Source organism: Urocitellus parryii, chromosome 8 (assembly GCF_045843805.1).
Source record: "Urocitellus parryii isolate mUroPar1 chromosome 8, mUroPar1.hap1, whole genome shotgun sequence".
NCBI classification, from domain to species: domain Eukaryota; kingdom Metazoa; phylum Chordata; class Mammalia; order Rodentia; family Sciuridae; genus Urocitellus; species Urocitellus parryii.
The window spans coordinates 84,383,486-84,402,785 of NC_135538.1; the positions used below are offsets into that span (position 1 = coordinate 84,383,486).

At 38.6% G+C, this 19,300-nt stretch overlaps 1 protein-coding gene across 5 annotated transcripts in view; it reads right to left on the reverse strand.

Moving 5' to 3' along the window:
- The window catches only part of Kcnq5 (potassium voltage-gated channel subfamily Q member 5), a 535,459-nt gene extending 516,616 nt beyond the window's left edge, over positions 1–18,843 (reverse strand). For 3 of the 5 annotated variants that reach the window (XM_026391338.2, XM_026391337.2, XM_026391336.2), the window contains exon 1: positions 18,083–18,843. In XM_026391338.2, the coding sequence (XP_026247123.1) occupies positions 18,083–18,471 (389 nt within the window). In that variant the 5' untranslated portion in view covers positions 18,472–18,843. The remainder of the gene's footprint in view (positions 1–18,082) is intronic. The other 2 variants (XM_026391339.2, XM_026391340.2) reach the window with 2 other exon arrangements.
- Between the last annotated feature and the right edge of the window lie 457 nt (positions 18,844–19,300).

The window sequence follows — 19,300 nt, forward strand, 5'->3', positions numbered from 1 at the left end:
CCAGTACCATGCTGTTTTCGTTACTATTGCTCTGTAGTATAGTTTGAAGTCTGGTATCGCTATACCGCCTGATTCACACTTCCTGCTTAGTATTGTTTTTGCTATTCTGGGTCTTTTATTATTCCATATGAATTTCATGATTCTTTTATCTATTTCTACAAGAAATGCAGCTGGGATTTTGATTGGCATTGCATTGAACTTATAGAGAACTTTTGGTAATATCGCCATTTTGATGATGTTGGATCTGCCTATCCATGAGCAGGGTATATTTTTCCATCTTCTAAGGTCTTCTTCTATGTCTTTCTTTAGGGTTTTGTAATTTTCAGAAGAGGACATACAATCAATCAATAAGTACATGAAAAAAATGCTCACCATCGCTAGCAGTCAGAGAAATGCAAATCAAAACTACCCTAAGATACCATCTCACTCCAGTAAGATTGGCAGCCATTAGGAAGTCAAACAACAATAAGTGCTGGAGAGGATGTGGGGAAAAGGGCACTCTTGTTCATTGCTGGTGGGACTGCAAATTGGTGCAGCCAATTTGGAAAGCAGTATGGAGATTTCTTGGAAAGCTGGGAATGGAACCACCATTTGACCCAGCTATTCCCCTTCTCGGTCTATTCCCTAAAGACCTAATAAGAGCATGCTACAGGGACACTGCTACATCGATGTTCATAGCAGCACAATTCACGACAGCAAGATTGTGGAATCAGCCTAGATGCCCTTCAATAGATGAATGGATTAAAAAAATGTGGCATTTATACACAATGGAGTATTACTCTGCATTTAAAAATGACAAAATCATAGAATTTGGAGGGAAATGGATGGCATTAGAGCAGATTATGCTAAGTGAAGCTAGTCAATCTTTAAAAAACAAATACCAAATGACTCCTCTGATATAAGGGGAGGAAACAAGGACAGGGTAGGGACGAAGAGCTTGAGACGAAGATTTTCATTAACAGGGTTGAGAGGTGGGAGGGAAAGGAAACGAGAAGGGGAATCGCATGGAAATGGAAGGCGATCCTCAGGGTTATACAAAATGACATATAAGAGGAAAGGAGGGGTAAGACAAGATAATTCAAATGGAAGAAGTGATTTACAGTAGAAGGGGTAGAGAGAGAAAAGGGGAGGGGAGGGGAGGGGAGGGGAGGGGGGATAGTAGAGAATAGGACAGACAGCAGAATACATCAGACACTAGAAAGGCAATATGTCAATCAATGGAAGGGTAACTGATGTGATACAGCAATCTGTATACGGGATAAAATTGGGAGTTCATAACTCATTTGAATCAAACTGTGAAATATGATGTATGAGGAACTATGTAATGTTTTGAACGACCAACAATAAAAAAAAATAAAATAAAAGTAATAATATGTAAAAAAAAAAAATCAAGGGAGAAATAAGGCATGCTGAATTGTTCACATGAACAAACAGGAGCACTCTAATTTCTCCAATCATTTCCATGCTTCAAAATTTTCCTAGATCAAAAGATAATGCCTGAAGTACATATCGTATACTTTAATTTGTCTATGCATCTAAAAGACCCAGGCAGAAAATGGCATTTAGAGACTAACAATTTAAAGCCACCACCTAACTCTTTTCTCCCCCATAATTCATTAATAAAACCATTACCTTTTAATGACAATATTAACAATGAAAAGCATATTAGATATAGAAAATTAAAAATCAGAAGCATAGAAACTAAATTCAAATTAATTTTAACCACAGAAAGAAAGAAAGAAAGAAAGAAAGAAAGAAAGAAAGCAAACAAGCAAGATAGTTCTTCTTGCTGTTTCTGCCCATGTCTAACTGTGCTGACCTAGGCTCTGAGAGCCTGTAAATAGGATATTAGGGTTATTTATTATGACACACTTAAATTTCTGGATAAATTCACTTGCTTTGCCCTAATGAGTTTACAAAGTGTAATGAAATTGTGTGTGTGTGTGTGTGTGTGTGTGTGTGCGTGTGTGTGTGTGCGTGTGTGTTTATAATACTCTTTCCCACTCCTACTTGTTTGAATTCTGGAGCTAACTCTCACAAAATTTTCATACCTAAAAACAAATCAAAGTGCTATGACTGAATGGGTTGAATACTGACTTGCTGCTTCGTTGATCTATTCATTTATTAAAGCCTTTCAAGACCAAGTCAATATATGCTTTAACTCAAGGAGAAGTTGTTTGTTCAAAATTCAACTTCGTTAGAAGGAAGAAAAGTGATAGAAATTAGTATCTTCTGCTACTTATTAGGAGTTTCACAGAGGGAGAATTTTTTTTCCTCCTATTATACATAGTGTAGAGGTACCAATACGTTTGTTATACAATGTCCTTCATACAGCAGTTGAACAAACAATAGTATTTTAAATGAACGTAAGCATTCATTTTTAAAACTATACAACACCTTCAAGGAGAGGAGAGGAAGATTAAAGCAAGTCACAAACCTACAAGTGAACTCCTTTCTACTACAGGCAATGGAAGCCCTGACCACCAACTCTGGTTCCAAGTAAGTGTTTGATCCCAAGCAAATTATTTATCACTTTTTCAGATTAGTTTTTCCATATAAAAAGGGACAGTGTTAGGGTAGAATCCCCAAGCGTCCTTCCAGCTCTACAATCCTTTTGCTTCAATGTGTTGAAGCAGGAGTCCCTGACGGTGGTTTCAAGTTTAAACCTTAAGAATGAGTTCTTATCCATGCATTCAAAAATAGAGATTATATTTCCAGATTTCTAGGGGAAAATATGTGCTCAAGCTCAGGTAGTTTGTACACACAACAGTAAATGTGTGGCTTTATAATCTTGGTGCCAAATATAATGCTGTTGTAAAAATACTTGTGATGTTTATTCATTTATTCACTCATTTATTCATTAAATGCATTTTTTTTACATGTGCCTATTATTGTGGTATTTTCTCCTTTGGTTATTAAGACTATTTGGTTACGGAGTAGAAAAACTAACAGTTTTTGCATCTGCAATTATATTAATGAGCTTTAATACCTTGTCTCATTATTTCTACATTTATCAGATGGTCATAATTTAGAGAGGTTCACAATTTGTCCAAGGTTATACATGTTAAGTGTGTGTGACTTACATGACATTCTTTTTCCCTTGATGGCTGCAGAGTTGTGACTCCAAGGTTGTGGCTCCGTCTGCTTTTTCAAATTTCTCCCACATACCACTGTTAGAGAAATTCTCAGGATCTCATACACTGGTCTTCTACATGGTGATGCCAAAGCTCCACCAGGGTCTGTTATCAATGTATGATGTTGTTATTACCCAGCACTACTTTTAGGCACATCCCAATGCTGCCATCCCATTTTTTTTCTTTTTTCCCCACTCCAAACCTTTAGATATCTTAAATCCCAATCTCTCTTCGTCCAGTGTCTTGTTCCTCTCAATTACTCGAATCTTTCCCCTTATAGGGCAGCACTCTTTGAGGATTTTATGTTTGCAAAGACCCCTAGCTGCTTGGAGGAAAGAAAAAAAAAAAAAGGTTTAGCTTTTCTCTGCAGCTTTACTCTCATCCGTGATAACTTTGTAATCTACCATTCTCCTCTCTTCATCCATTTGTCAATTATGCAGCCTAATCAGTTTCCTCCTTCTTCCCTCCAACACTGTTTGGTGCCTTATCTCAAACTTTTTAGAAGTGTTTTTCACTTATCAGTATCTCTCTTTCAGACTGCCAGGGAACTGCTTTCTCACCAGATTTCCCAGCTTGCAGGGGAGTTTCCTTATCACCCCCTCTCCTGAAAACCTATTCTAGTTATACAATTATACATTAGGGGACACCCTTCCGCCTAGAGGTGCCTTTTGAGAACCTGATTGCTTTATCTGTACACTACCTACTTGCTGGGTTGTTTTGTTCCATCCCCCCACCCTAAGGACATCAGGTTTGTTTGTTTGTTTGTTTTCTCTGAAGTTGGATGCTCTACTAACATATGGGACTAGAGAGGCTATCCATTCCTAGATGGCCAAGTTTTCCTCTAAGTTCTGGCCCCTCCTCTTTAATCCTGGCTTTCTACATTAGTATATGCATATCTTTTTATATGCTTATCTTCTCTCCCTTCTCCGTAATGCTTTCACACCATCAAGATCAGGTCTTTCTATAGATGCTGTATTGCCCTAGTTTTTCTCTTCTCTCTTTTCCTCTCATCTCCAAATGCTAAACTTCTATCCTACACTCTTCGCCCAGCACCTTTATTATCTCTTCTTTCATCACCTCTACCTTGGTAACTGATGACCGTCCATCCTCTTTCAAAGCCCAAACAGGCTACATGTTCACTTGTGTATCCTGTCTATACATAAACAGGATTAAGCAACTATTGCATGGTAACAGTTACACTTCCTTGAAACCCTAACAATTTTTATTCTTTCCTCTCTTCTGCCTATGAGAAGCCAGTCAAGGGCAAATAAGTCCAACTCTCCATTTTAACTCTTTCCCATTCTCCCTTCCTTCACATTCCCAGAGTGAATGTTCCAGGCCAGGCTCTTGTCATGCCATGTCACTACCCCACTGTCAGATGGTATTCTAGAGTGACCATTCACAAACTTTACATGCAGCCCTTGAAACAAGTATTAAAAACACATAATAGATTGATCATGGGTAAGTCTCCTAAGTGTAATACCATGTGCTTTGAACATCTATATTAAGATTGCAATGTGGAAAGGGACTTAAAACCAACAAGAAACAAAAACAACAACAAAGAACAGGTACTTGTCTTTGACTTTTTTTGGAGGGACTATGATCTCTCATTGGTGATTAACTGTGAAATGTGTTATGTATCTTTGACTTAGAGGAATATTCTGTTTTCTCCTGCATAATGTGAGAGTTTATTGACTATTCTTTTTTATGGTTGTCTAGGCTACCTTGCTTAGTGCCATCTATAAACTTATTTTTATTATCTACTTCCTGCCCTGAAGCCTGGAATAAAACTCCATACCACAAGCTCTCTGCAGCATGACCCAACCAGTTTAAGAACAGTAATTTATAAAGTAACTCATCAAGGCCAACACTGGAAGCAACAATTGAAACCATGTAAGGGAACCTTTCTTGCTAGACATACTATGAAACTCTCACTTCCATTTTCAAGGGAATGACTGAGGCCATTCTACAGAGAAGACAATAGGAACTACTGAGCCTGCGCAAACCAAACTGGTGGCTTTAGTGAGTATCTAGAAGTCAATATGATCGGCACAAATATGACAACTGGATACTTTTCCTTTTCTACTCTCTTGACTGTCCTAATTTTGGAAGAACTTCAAGTACATCTATCTCAGTACAAGACTAACATAGGGCTGTGTTAAACTAGAGTAGTTGGCTCCTTTGAGAACATTCAAACCTATCTCCTTCTGTTTATCCATTGGAGGATCTGAATCTAAAGGAACCTACCTGGCTTTCTTCTATAGAAAAATATTTGGATGACTGACTGAACATTTAAGGATGCTAAAATTGCTGTCTCTAACAATGTGTCACTTCTTTTCAAGGATTACATGAATAATAACAAACTATTCCTGGGTTCACAACTCTATCCTGAAGAAGCTAATGTATTACCCAAAAGTTATTTGTGTTGTTCAACTTCTTTTCCTTATCCATTTAATGCAGCATAATAGCCATATAGAATTTTATCATCTGGTATGAAAAATTTAAAACCAACCTTACTCTGCATGTTTTTAAGCTGACTGATGATGATCTAGTTCAAAAACTAGGTTAAGAAGGTAATTTTAAAGAGATGGAGAAAGTACACATTAAGGTTTTCAATGAACACACATTCCTGATATTAACCTTAGCTATACTGGGAAGTACCACTGTCTAGCTGGAGAAAAAAAAAAAAAGCCATTTTCCATATCCCTTGTAGGTAGCTGAACAAATGGGGAGAAGTATTTCCAAAGTGTTCCAAGGACATGGACAGTCAACTATTAAATAAATAAATGTGTGAATTTTAGGCCCTCTGGAAGACTAGGTAATGTTTTCCTTTGTGTGCAAGAATAAAAATGTTCACCATATCAGAAGCTTTAAAAGTAGGCACTGAAAATAAACAGCCATTTGATTTGATTTTTTTCCAAAAAAAAAAACTTTTTGTTTTTATTATTGTTCATAAGCCATTTCGGGGAGAAAAAAAAATATAACATCCCCAACACACTATTATGATGTGGCCTGAGCTTCTTTTCTATTTTCAAAATACTTTGGAGCAAATTGAACATACTCAGAATGTTTTATTAACTAGAACATTTAGTTTAACTAGTTTAATTACTACTCTTTAAAAATTACTGTGATCAGTGGGAACTCCTGTGCCTGCTGTCTGTGTGGGAATGCCCTGAGTAGAACACCCACCTGCATCAGCAGCTCAACACCCAGTTTCAAAGTTCCCCAAGGGTCAAGAGAACTGGCAACCAATGGTAATGTGTGTGGCACTCCTGGAGTTTACCTTATAAATCCTTTCAATAGAAGCAGTAGCTAAATATCGATAGAGAAAGGCCCATTTTTCCTTTTATTCTAAGTCAATTCATAGAGATGGTTTCTGTGGCTCAGGAAATAGTTAACTAATATCCTTCCAGAATAAAAATTCCTCAAGAGAATACACCATGTCTTATGAATGTTAAGTCCCTATAGTTCCTCCCACAGGGTCTAAACATATCCTGAATTGAGGTTATTAAACAAACACTGAAGATGTGCATTTTCTGATTTTACAAATCAGAAAGTTGCAGAATATATCCAATGTCTCAAAACATGGAGAGAAGGCTCTAAAATCTCAATCCCATCCAATCCTCCTGATGCATTCAGGTGTGAAAAATAATAGGGTAAGAGGAATAGGAGCCCTGAAACTTCTTTCCTATCTACAAAAGCTTATAGGAATAGCTTTCACAGAGTCTATGTTTTGAAAAATTTCCATCTAGAAAAGGGGACAAGTGGCTTTCTATCTCATAGGTTTTCCTATATTATACTTGCATTTTGAGGTCATGTTAACCTTCCAATTACACAGAAAAAAAAATGCACCTCTTTAATGCCAGATCACAGATCTACTTCTTGACTTAGTGAACAAGGAAACTCCTAGTGACTAGAAAAGTTTATGTGATAAACATTTTTAAAGTATGTGCTATTTATCTATATGTTACAAATATATTTGGACTTTTAACATCCCTTTTCCTAAAATAATTCCATCTGATATAAAATTTGATTTCTAATTTATTTCTCTACCATCTAGTGAACTTTCAAAATGGGAAGCATGAATTTTTTAAAAAAATTACTTGCTAAATATCTAAGTACTCATATATTTTAGAAATAATGAATTGAGATTAAGAAAATTTAGCCTAAATGAAACTCCAAAAGCAACAACAACAAAAAAAGTAGTGGCCTCTCCTTTTACTTCTAACTCCCACAACTTTCTAGAAATCTCTGTTAATTACTACAGAGTAATGTGTAAATTAGGTATCAGTCTACTTAGGTAGTACACTTAGAAGACATGAGTAATTAGAGGATCAATGCATCTTATGATTAAGAACAGACAGCTTCCAGAGGAAGAGAAATCAAACTATACAACATAACAAAAATAAATAAAGAAAAATACCATTCCAGCAAGACAGATGCACAGAAAGGAAGAGAAAAAAAACTAGGACTACTTTAATTGAAAGGGGGAATTTTAAAAAATGAGAAAAATAAAGACATGGTCAGGGAAAAAAAAAAAAAAATATATATATATATATATATATATATATGGGAGGGGAGAGAGACAGTATGAAAATTGAATGGAATATATTTCTACTAGTGTGAACAAAACATGAGCTATTTATCATTTTACAGAAAGACAGAAAACCCTGTGAAATTAGTTTGAAGCAAATATGTCCTAAATTCAGTCATTTTGAGACATTCTTAGAGCCACTGCTGCTATTTTGAAATGAATCCTAGATATTTTTAAACGAAGGTATACATTTGGAATTTAATCTTCATGGAAATGTCATTAAGAAAACTATTGTTTGGATCATCAATACAAGTTGTCTTAGAATTTAAACTTGGAGAATGCAAGGAAATTCCTGTTTGGAAAAGAAAATGTTAAAACATTACAGCAGTCCAACTGGTGGCAAGACTGAATTTTGGTTAAAAATAAAGAATACAACTCTAGCTAGATATCATAGAAGACACAAAAAGAGTATTTTAGTTTATTTAGATACTCACAAACTAAGATAAAAATCCAATTAAAGGGGGCTAGGGTTGTAGCTCAATGGTAGAGCGCTCGCCCTAGCATGTGCAAGGCCCTGGGTTCAATCCTCAGCACCACATAAAAATAAATAAATAAAATAAAGGTATATAAAATAAATTTATTCCTTCATCCCTTAAAAAATCCAATTAGAGGACAATGCAATAATATAAATAAGGACTAAAATACATGATACAGTTAATAAAAACTACAGGAGATTAAAAAATTGAAAAGGAAAGCAATAAATCATGTAATAAATCAGGGAAAACCTTAAGGAAAAATTGGATAATACTAGTACATCTTTAAGTTATTCTGAAGATCAAAGAAGTTGATGTTTATAAAACATTTAGAATCACAGCGAACATAAAATTCATAATAAATATGACTATTATACTGGTAATAAAGCCTTATCCTTTCTTGATTTTCCTCTTAATCTTATCTTCTAGCTGGTGTCCAATCACTCTTTTATCATTCTCACATTATCTGAATATATGGCCTAAGTTCACTATTCCCCTCCCCACCTTTTTTCTGACTTATTTCTGAACTAACAGCAGTCTGGCTTCACTAAAGATTAACATTGGTGAGGTAACTGAAAATTTTTATCTTGTCAGATGCAATGGTAGACCCCTGGAATTTATCATGATAACCTACTCTCTACATTTCATAATTGACTATTTTGTGAAACTTTTTAGCACATTTGGTTTCCATAACCACCTGACCATCTTTTTGTCTAGTGTTTCTTTATGTATTGCTGCCTACATCATTCCATTCCCCATTTCCTGTGTTCACCCCTTAAATTCTGGTATTCTTCAGGTATCCATTGTTGACCCAAGGCCCTTTCTCTTTTATATTTTCCTTGTGGTTTAACTCTTATATTTCAAATCATCATCCACAAGCTGCTGAACACGTACAATTGAAAGTTCCACAAGCACTTAGTTCAGTTCAGTAGTTCAGTATCTCCAAAGCTAAACTCAAGCTACTGCTCCCCTCAATTTTACCGGTATGATGTAAGTTATGGCTCTACTCTACATATAGTCACTCAAGTCAAAAAACTGGAAATAACAATCTGTCTTTCTTCTTCCTCTTCTACATTCAATCATTCATTAGTACATTTCAACTCTACTGTTGTGTTTATTCTCCTTCTTTACTACCATCACCCTAGTCTATGTTCTAATCATCTCTTGCTTAAGCTGGAACAACAATTTCAAAACTGATCCTCACCCTCCAGTTTGGTCCCTCTATGCCATCATTCACAGAGCTGACCATAAATGACATTATAACCTAAGTCCTATCTTTCTCCAAGATTGTCCATCACCTAAAGAATAAAATTCTAATCCTTTAACTTGGAAATTTATCCCTTTACCACATTATCTCTATATTTTTCTCTCCATTTTCAATCAACAGCCACTATGGTAATTATGGAATATGTATATATAAAAGATATTTGCATAGATCTCATATATAATACTGTAATATATTGATGTAATATTTTATTCATACTTTGAAAATTAAGAAACTGGTGTTGGAATCAACTTGCTTATAGAAATCAAATCAATAGAAATGAAGTTGATAATTGAATCTGAACCTAATTATATTTCTCAATGAATTTCCTTCAGTCCATCTCATTCCCTATTTAGAACCACCAGCATTTAACACATTACCTGGTACATATAATAGCAGTTAATTAAATGTTAAACTGAATTGACTGTTGAAAAACAGGAGAAAAGATGGATTACAACATTATAATTATAAAAAGAATCATCCTGCCGCTGACTGAAGAAGAAATAGAGATTGCAGAATTACCTCATAGGTACTATAAATAGAAATAATGGCCCCTGTGGCTGAATTTGAAAAATAATGTGTCTCTTTTTATCCATTTATATTTAAATATATTATATAATCAAATGATATAATTTTCATATTATCAGAAGTATATTTAAGACTCCTTTTATTTTTAATTCTTATTTGAATACCTTATTCAAGTGTTTTATTTACTTTAAGAGGAGCAAAACAAAGGGAAATATAAGTATTTACATTGACATAATTTCTCATTTAAGTATATAGTGTGTGTTTATATTGTGTATTTGTGTGTGATTATGAAAGATATATGCACTAATATCATATATATATATATGCAATGGAAATGCTCAAACTATTTTTAAATTTAGAAATTGATGACTTCAATAATATTTAGGAAACTCATTCATCAGACAGAATCATTGCAAAGCATTTAAAAGATCACCTGGAACCTCTGAGACCCATCAAATAATTTCAATAATTATGAAAAAATACAGTTGTACAGCCAATCTGTATCCCAGGTTGCAACCAAATAAAACTTCAAATAACATACTCATAAATGGTTAAAGAAAAAAGTAATTAAAATGGAAACATTGACAAATCATTAAATACAATGATGAGCTATGGTTATTCAACAATTGGGCTTCTAGTAGTTTCACACCACTGGGCTAGGATAAAACATGCTCTGCTGGCATTTTTCATCTGCCAAAATAGCCATTTGCAATTAAAAATTAAAACTGGCATTACTTCTTTGCAAGTAATTATCAAAAGCTACTGGCTGTCTTCTTTGTTTATACTGTTTCTTGTATCAGGACTTTATTCCAGTTTGAAATTTTCTTCACATTTTTTTTCTTTTAGGCCATAATAGTCCCAATACTAATATCTTAACACTTTCAACTTTAATAATTTCAATGTAGTCCCCAAATAGTATGGCATTTCTAAAAACTGATTGGTTTGAAGGATGTGGAATATCTTATGTTCCTATTATGAGCTTAATAGAAAGCTGTATAAATTATATAAGATTTCTCTGCACTTAAGGAAAATCAGTGTTTTTTTAAGGAATGCAGGGGCAAAAATAAAATGCAAATATCAATTTCTATAGATACACACATAATTCAGGACAGAATATATATCTAAATAATAAAGCAATTCATTGGGTCTAATACATTCTGTAGAGTGGCCAATAGGGTGAAATTCCATCTTCCACGAGGGAACCAAAGGTGTATTTTGGAGATCTGGGGTGTCCCTCAGTAAATCAGCAGGCACACATGAAGTATTTTCTATGTGGTAGGCACTGCTCTGGGTGACAGTAATATGGCAATGAACAGAAAAACCCTGCTTTTAATGATTGTGTGTGTTGGAGAGGAGAATCAATAAACAGCTTTCTCCCCCAAGAAGAGGAGGAACGTGTTCTTAAGGAAGGCTTGGGAAAAATCACCTTGGCTACTATGCAGCTTAGATCTTGGGGAGTTCGGAGTGAAGTTAGAGCAACTGGTTAGAAAGCAACCCTCCAGCTCAGAGATGAGGAGGGGAAACACAAACTGTACTAGGAAACTTATTATTTCAAATACTCATTTCATTTATGATAGCATATTAGACTCAACAATATCTTCCACCATCTGGGTTGGATCCCACACATTGTTGTGCCCATGCTCAGGTGAAGATAAGGAGGACCAAAAGTCTAACGTGTCTTATTTCAAGTCACAAAGCTACTTAGTTGAAAAGATGGGAGCAGAGCATTAGTGTCCTATTTCTAACCCTATATCTTTTCCCTTTAAATGAATCATCAGTAGCTTACCTCTAACTAAACTGAAAACACTTGATAGTTCCTTCATCTTATCCTTCACCCAAATCTCTTTTGTGTAAGGCTTCCAAGGAAAAGTATTTACTTACTCATTAAACAAGCATTTATTGAGGATCTACTAGATACTACAGAACTTACTAGGTACTTGAGATTCAGAGATAAGTAGGAAATTTTAGTTCACCCTCCTGCTGGACAGAGAACGTATCCCATGATAATAACACAGTAGGTAGGAAACATCATTAGGATGACACTTCTAGAGTGCCATGGAATCTGAGTCAAGAGGCACCTAACCCATCCTGGAAGGTCGTCTAGAAGTGTACCCCAAAGGAAGCCATTCCTGCATTTTGTTTTAGTGTATTTTGGAGATCTGGAGTGCCCCTCAGTAAATCAGCAGGCATGCATGAAGTATATTCTATGTGGCAGCAAGCAAACAAACGAAAACCAGTAGGAGATGGAAAGCCAGAGTGCAAGAAGTGAGAAAGGTCCAAGAACACAGATGAATAAAGGAATAGTAGTGAGACACAAGAGGAAGAAGTTTAGTAAGTCTTGGGACCAGGGTGCATATTAGAGAAGAGTGGCTGGAATGAGGCCAAAGAGAAGGACAGAGGTTCTCCTGAGCTGTTCCAAGAAATCTGGAGCTCAACTGACACTACTGTGTCCATTTTTCCACCTCTAAGCACCCCTCAGCCCACTGAAATTATATTTTTTACCCCACCACTCCACTGAAGCTGCTGTCTCAAAGGCCATTGGTGGCCTTCTTTGTCAACAGTCCAGTGAAGTCTTACCCAAATTTTTAGTCCTTTCTTCAGCAGCAGAAACTACTAACTATAACTTCCTTTTTGTATGATCTTCTGTTATAGTTTGGATATGAGTGCCACCTAAAGACTCGCGTGTTCAAGGATTGGTCCCCAATGCAGTAACTTTTAGAGGTGGTATTTTGGGGAGGGATTATAATATCAGCTGTGCTCTGACCTCATCAATGAATTAATCCACTGAGGACATATCAAACTGGTGAAAACAATCTGCCAATTCTCTATCTTTAACATTTTTCTTATTATTAATCCACTGAGGACGTCATCATTGATGGTATTATTGGAACATGGTAGAAAATGTAGTAGTTGGGACCTGGTTGGAGGGAGTGGGTCCTTGGGGACATACCCATGGAAGGAATATACTGTCCTTGGTCCCTTCTTCTTTCTCTGCTTTCCGGCTGCCATGAGGCAAGAAGCTTTCCTTTGCCACTCCCTTCTGCCATGCCCTTCTGCCATGATGTTCTGTCTCACTTTAAGCCCAAAGCAATGGAGCCAGCCAACCATGGACTGAAATCTCTGAAACCATGAGCCAATTAAGTCTTTCTCCTTTAAGTTGTTTATGAAAGGTATTTTGGCCACTACAATGAAAAGTTAACCAAAATTTCCATTATTTTTAGAAAGATAAGATCTCCTGGCTTTTTCCTTGGCCTTTGGGTTGCTTTATCATGGGTTTTCCAGGTTTTTCTTTGGAGTCTTACTGTTCCATTCACTATTTGATGTTAATGTTCCGAAGACTGTCCTCCACCGGTGCATTTCCTGGACTATTTCATATTTTCTGCTCCTTGCTTTAATTACCATGAAACTGCTACAGGCTTTTAAATCTAAATGTGTGATTAGGAATTTAGATTAACCTCCAATTTTAAATGCATTCATTCATTCAAAATTATCTTTATTGCATACCCTTCATGCAGGAATAGTTTTGGTTGCTGATCCAAGACCCATTGGAAAGAGATTAGTTCATTGCTATGTTCCTGCAACTAATACTCTCCACCTGAATAACACAAAAATATCTTCAAGTCATGCCCAAATGTGAACTCTTATTTTCATGAATATGTGCCTTTCATGTTAGTGAAGGGTACACTTCCATTCCCTAAATAATCCAGGTCAGAGTCATCCTGCTCATACCACATATCAAACTGCTGAAAACAATCTGCCAATTCTGTATCTTTAACATTTTTCTTATTAAACCCTTTTTTTTTCACAGTTAACTGCCTTAGTTCTTAGGCAATCATCTCTCATTTTTCTAGAACAGTCCATTGCACATACTAGAGAGCCAAGACACATTTGAAGAACAAATTTATGAATAAAACAATGCAAGAATGAATGGAAATTTCAGAACTGCTACCACCTAATTATAGTCCATACCAACTCCATTTTGAATCCTCCAGTTCAGTTTCCAAACTGGTAAAATGGAGGTATTTCCAAAATTCATATTCAATTAGATTGTTCCCATGGTAAACTTTTCTTGACCATTCATTGACCAGTACTGACTGTAGGATAAAAACCAGACTCTATGGACAGCATCTGAGACTATCAAAAATCACATGCATGCCTTTCCCTAAACCCTCTTTTCTTGCTGCTGTCCTCAGCTTGCACATACTTAAAACAGTAAATATGCTGGTTCACAATTCCATATCTCTTCTCCACCAAGATTGCTCATTTCCCCCTTGTTTTATCCACTTGAAAATTAACAACTCATTTGGACAAACTTGGCTCATGCCTCATTTCCCCTTCAATGACTACCCTGAGCTTTCTTCTTTCTCTCCTACACTTCTATTTTACCCACAAATCTTTCTAACCTGTCTCCTCTGTAACAGCACCAGTAATACTGTTTCAAACTTGTTCTCATGTTTGTAATCGCCCCATGGTGAAATTTTTCCCTTGAGAGTGGAAGCCTCTGTCTCATTAATTTGTGAATTAGCACCACTAGACATTCAAAAATTTATAGATGGATAAATAGATTAGTGAATAAGTAAATAACATGGGTCACAGAAATATTTTAGGAATGGCAATGATATGATATGATTTGCATTTTAAAATTAAGACTGTGGTATAAGAGGGAAAGCAAGCTATGAACAGATGCCAAATGATTAGGAGAATATTATAAATTATTAATATTACAAAAAGGTTTAGAGAAACAGGAAGAAATAGTAGAAATAGCAAGAGAAGGAGGCAAATATGTTCAAAAATATTAGTGAAGAAACAGAATTTAATGTCTGTTTGGATGGCTAGCAAGAGCAAATATGAGAAAAATGATATGAGAAATATGAGAAAAAATGATGACTTCAGGTGCCTAGCTTGAGTAGCTAAACTATTTCTTCTAGTTTACTCACAATTACTATCATGTTATAAAACCAGCCAAAGATATATTTGACAAAGTTATGAGTTATATATCTGTACAACATTGTTTGCTGTGTAATTTCTCAGAACCACCTTTGCTGTATCAATGTAAATTTATATATGGAACCCCACAATGTATTTCTCTGCCTCCACAGTTTTAATTCTAAAACTTTCCTTTAAAGGGGGAAATTAAAAAGGGACAAACAACATTCAAAGAAAGAACCTCATAGTTCAATAGCTCAACTATGGGGAACAGATAGAAAACATGGCTGACCACTAAACAGCAGTAAGGGTACAGATCTCCTACACTCCACTACTTTATAGATTGAAAAAAAAATATTTAAATTAAATAATCTTTTATGGTCATGCCGTCAGTAGGCTAGGAATGTACTCCTGAAACCATACTCTGTATTATTAAAATATAGTAATAATGATGATTTTTGTATATTTAACAGAAATTGTCTTTACCTGAAGCATAACTTTAAACATACCCTTGTTTCTTGGCAATGAAAACACTGATCTACCAAGTAAATTCATCCCTGAAGTACCTCATTAATCACAATGCACTTGTTCTTGGCAGGAACCTTAATATGTTACAAACACTGTTATTAAAGTAAGATTTGGGGATTCCCAGGCTGGCAAGAATTAGTTAGTTACACCTCTCTAGAAAGTATTTTCTTATAATTTCCTATATAATTAATGATCTTATTAGGCTTACAGATCAAAGCAACTTTGCTTTATTAATTTAATATGTATAAAGTCCAGTTATTCAAAACTCATTCAAACTCACAAGCAGCAATTGCCAATGATGGCCTCTTTTCCTCAGGGTCTGCTGTAGTTGCATACAATCTCCCAGAATATGACACTATCCATTCTATTTGTATGTTGATGTGTATCTAGCACCCCTATCTAACTGCTAAGAAATTACAGCTTCAGTCTCTAGAGGTGTATAACACTAAAGTTTACATCAGCAACACCATATTAACAATTTATTCCCTACCTACCACTAAAGACACAGCTAGACTGATAAAGCCTGATGAGTAGTGTCCAATTTTAATCTTTAAAAAAATCATTCATCAAAATGTGTAAAATTTCTGTAAGCCCACAAAAACTTGTTAAGCACCAGGATATTAAACAGAAAATGTTGCACTGTGAGAAATTCTCATACATGTTGAAGAACAATGCTTAGGAGATACAAAGTAGTAGTCCAATCAAAGTTGTCTCTAACCCTCTCTGAATTATATAGTGTATAATTTACCAAAACTGAAAGGCTATACATGCTATGTATCATATTGAGAATTCAAAGCAATGAATATTTTGAGCCTATTGTTAAAAAAATCATTTCCATACAGTGTATATTTGCTGCCAAATCGAGCATCCTCACTGCTAAAAATTTTTAGTGTATCTTGACACAACAAAATAATTTACTAGGCTGATTAAATAATAGGATTAATTATATATCAAACCAGAGGTGATGAACATGTAAAGTGTCAGGAGTGTTTCTTTACGTCTATCATTAATTACAGGATCCACATCTGAATCAATGTGAATTAGTGAATAATATGTTATACCTTTTAATGTAATAATGATGCAACACAACATTCTCCTTGTGTATTTTGTAAAATGGAAAGTTGGCTGGAATATTCTACCTAATCCTACACATTCATATCAGTCTGGGACTGTAAAATTTTCCAGACACCAGGGCCCCACAGATTGTAGACTCAACCAATTTCCTGATTTCTATGTGGTTAAATTTCAGGTTCACCTATTTACAAAACCATTCCCTTCTTCCACGTTATTAAAAAAAAATTCCAATATTGGTGCCAATGCTTCATCCCAGATGAGGGATATATATATGGATAACACACCTCATTCTAAAAGAAACATAGTTCGTGTATTCCAAACATATTTTATTAGGAAACAATGAACAAATCAGTGAGTGCCTGCGACTTTCCCTAGGGGTCTCCTAAGGCTGACATGTTTATATATCATTTTAACATAAAGGATCGGGCGGGACACTAAAAAACAAGAAAAGAAGGAAAAAAAGGAATGTATTAGAGTGTGAAAGCATTAAAACAACCATAAAATGTCCAGATAAATCTAACTCTTAATAGGAGATTGAATGAATGGACGTTGTGGGAAAAACAGTAGTAAACTTTAAAGCCACTGAAAGGTTTTAAATGCCTAAGGGAAAAATAAACATTTGCTTCCAATCATTTTCTCATTAAGCATTCTCTGTTAGATGGCAAACGCTAACTTAAAACCCAGGCTTTGACTTGGCGCCTTACACGCCGACCTAACCCACAGCCTGATCCCGGTCAAAGACAGCTCATTTGCGCTTCAGCTAATAGCACCTTGGCCCCACTACCTCGCCGCTGGTCTCCCATCGCCCGCGCCACCAGCCCTGGCCACAGCGCGGGAGCGTCGCTTCGCCTGGCCCGCTAGCCGCTAGCCTCTTCTAGGCCCTGACCACCTTCTCTGAGGCAAGAAGGGCTACACACACTGACAGATTTTCCGTTGGTGGTAGCTGTGGTGGTGGTAAGGCGTGTTTCCGGGCGCACTTAAAACCTAGCAGCTTTCTCCAAGTAGCAGCTTCCCCTGCTCCGCCCCTAGGACTTAGGACCCAGCCCTCGCTGCCTCCTCTCTCAACCCGGTCCAACCCTGCCATCACCTCCTAACCTCTCCCCTAGACTCAAGCCTCACACGGACTCGTGTTCCCCCGGTGCATATCCCAACTCCTGGGCTCCTGGCTCAGTTGAAGTTTATGTATCTCAGGACCTAATTACTCCCAATTACTGCTTAAGCTGAAGTCACGCGTCAGCCAGGATCCCGCCCCATGCCTGCCTGAAGCTGCAGGGCACTTCATTGGGTGCCCTCGGGGAGAAGGTTCTAACTGGGAGGTGGGAGAGGTGGAGCTGCGGGAGGTGGAAGGCTCCTGGAGGAAGACCACAAACACGTGCAAAGAAATAAAAACCACCACGTGTGCGCGCGCGCGAGTGTGTGTGTGTGTGTGTGTGTGTGTGTGTGTGCACGCGTGCGCGCGCGTCAGGTCAGGGCGCGGGCGCCAAACCCGCCGCAGGGGGCCAGGCGCAGGGGCTTCTCGGAGCAGGCGTGGCGGGAGCGCGCGGGGGGCGCGGGTACTTACACGAATGCGTGGTAGATGAACGCCCAGCCGCGGGGTCTTTCCAGCACGTTGTAGAGATAGTTCTGCACTCGCCGGTACTTGACGTTTCGCCGGCAGCTCTGGCTACTAGTGTAGGACAGCGGCTTCCCCAGCAGGCTCATCCGGGCCCCCTGCTTGCCCCGGCGGCTCTCCCTCAGGCCGCCGCCGCCGAGCGCGGCCGCGCGGGTGCCCAGCAGCAGCAGGCCGTCGCCCCTGGCGGCCGCGGAGTTCAGCAGCACTCTGCCCCGGCCGGACTCCACATCCTTCATGCCGCTGCCCAGGCGCCCCCCGCCCGCCGCCGCCGCCGCGCTGCTCTTCACCCAGAGCCCGGCGGCGCCGCCCTCCTCTCCTCCCGCGTGGTGGCGGGGCATGGCATCACCACGGGCACCGGGAGGGGGGTGCCAGCGCCTGCGGCGGGGGCAGTGGCCTCATGTGCGCCGGCGGGTTTGAAGGAGGAAGCCGGCGGCCGACGGGGCGCCCGCGTGCCAGAGACCTCCGAGCCGGGGGCGGGAAGCAGGCAGCCAGCAAACCACCGGGTCTTTGGGGCGGGGGCCGAGGGGGGTGTGCGGAGGAGGCCGAAGAGTCTCAATTTCTAGCAGCCTTTAGCTTCGAATTCGAAATCCGAAGTGTTTGGGGCGTCACTTTGAGAGGGTTTATCTTGCTCCCTCTCATTCCCGCGGCTACCACTATCTCCTTCCCGAAGCGGCCCCAGGCCTGGAGCGGGGGTGTGAGGGGCGCTCCTAGGCGCGCTCCCACGCGCGCACACCCGGCCGCAGGCTCCCCCTTTCTTCTCTCCTTCCACTCCCCACGCCCAGACTGTCTTCCCCCTCCCCCCACGGAGAACGGGCCTCCAGAGCCAATCTCCAGGGCAGGAGTTTGATTTGGTTTTCCCCAGGGATCTGGAGCTGTCCGGAAGGTTAAGTCTGCCGTGTGCCCCGTGGAGAAACTGGAGACGCAGGTCGCTGCGCTCACCCGCCGCTAAGCCGCCGCCGTGCCAAGTCCTGACATCCTTCTTCAGGGGGTGTGAACAGGAACAGCCCTGTCCTGCCCTCCAGGTACTAGCTAGCCCGTTGGAGGAGAGTGGGGCAGCGCTCCGGGCAGTGGCGCCTGGGTTCCCGCGCAGGGAGCAAGTCTTCGGTATTTCAGTGGGCACAACCGAAAGAAGCTGTTGCCTAGTCCGCCAGTCGGGGACCCGACTTC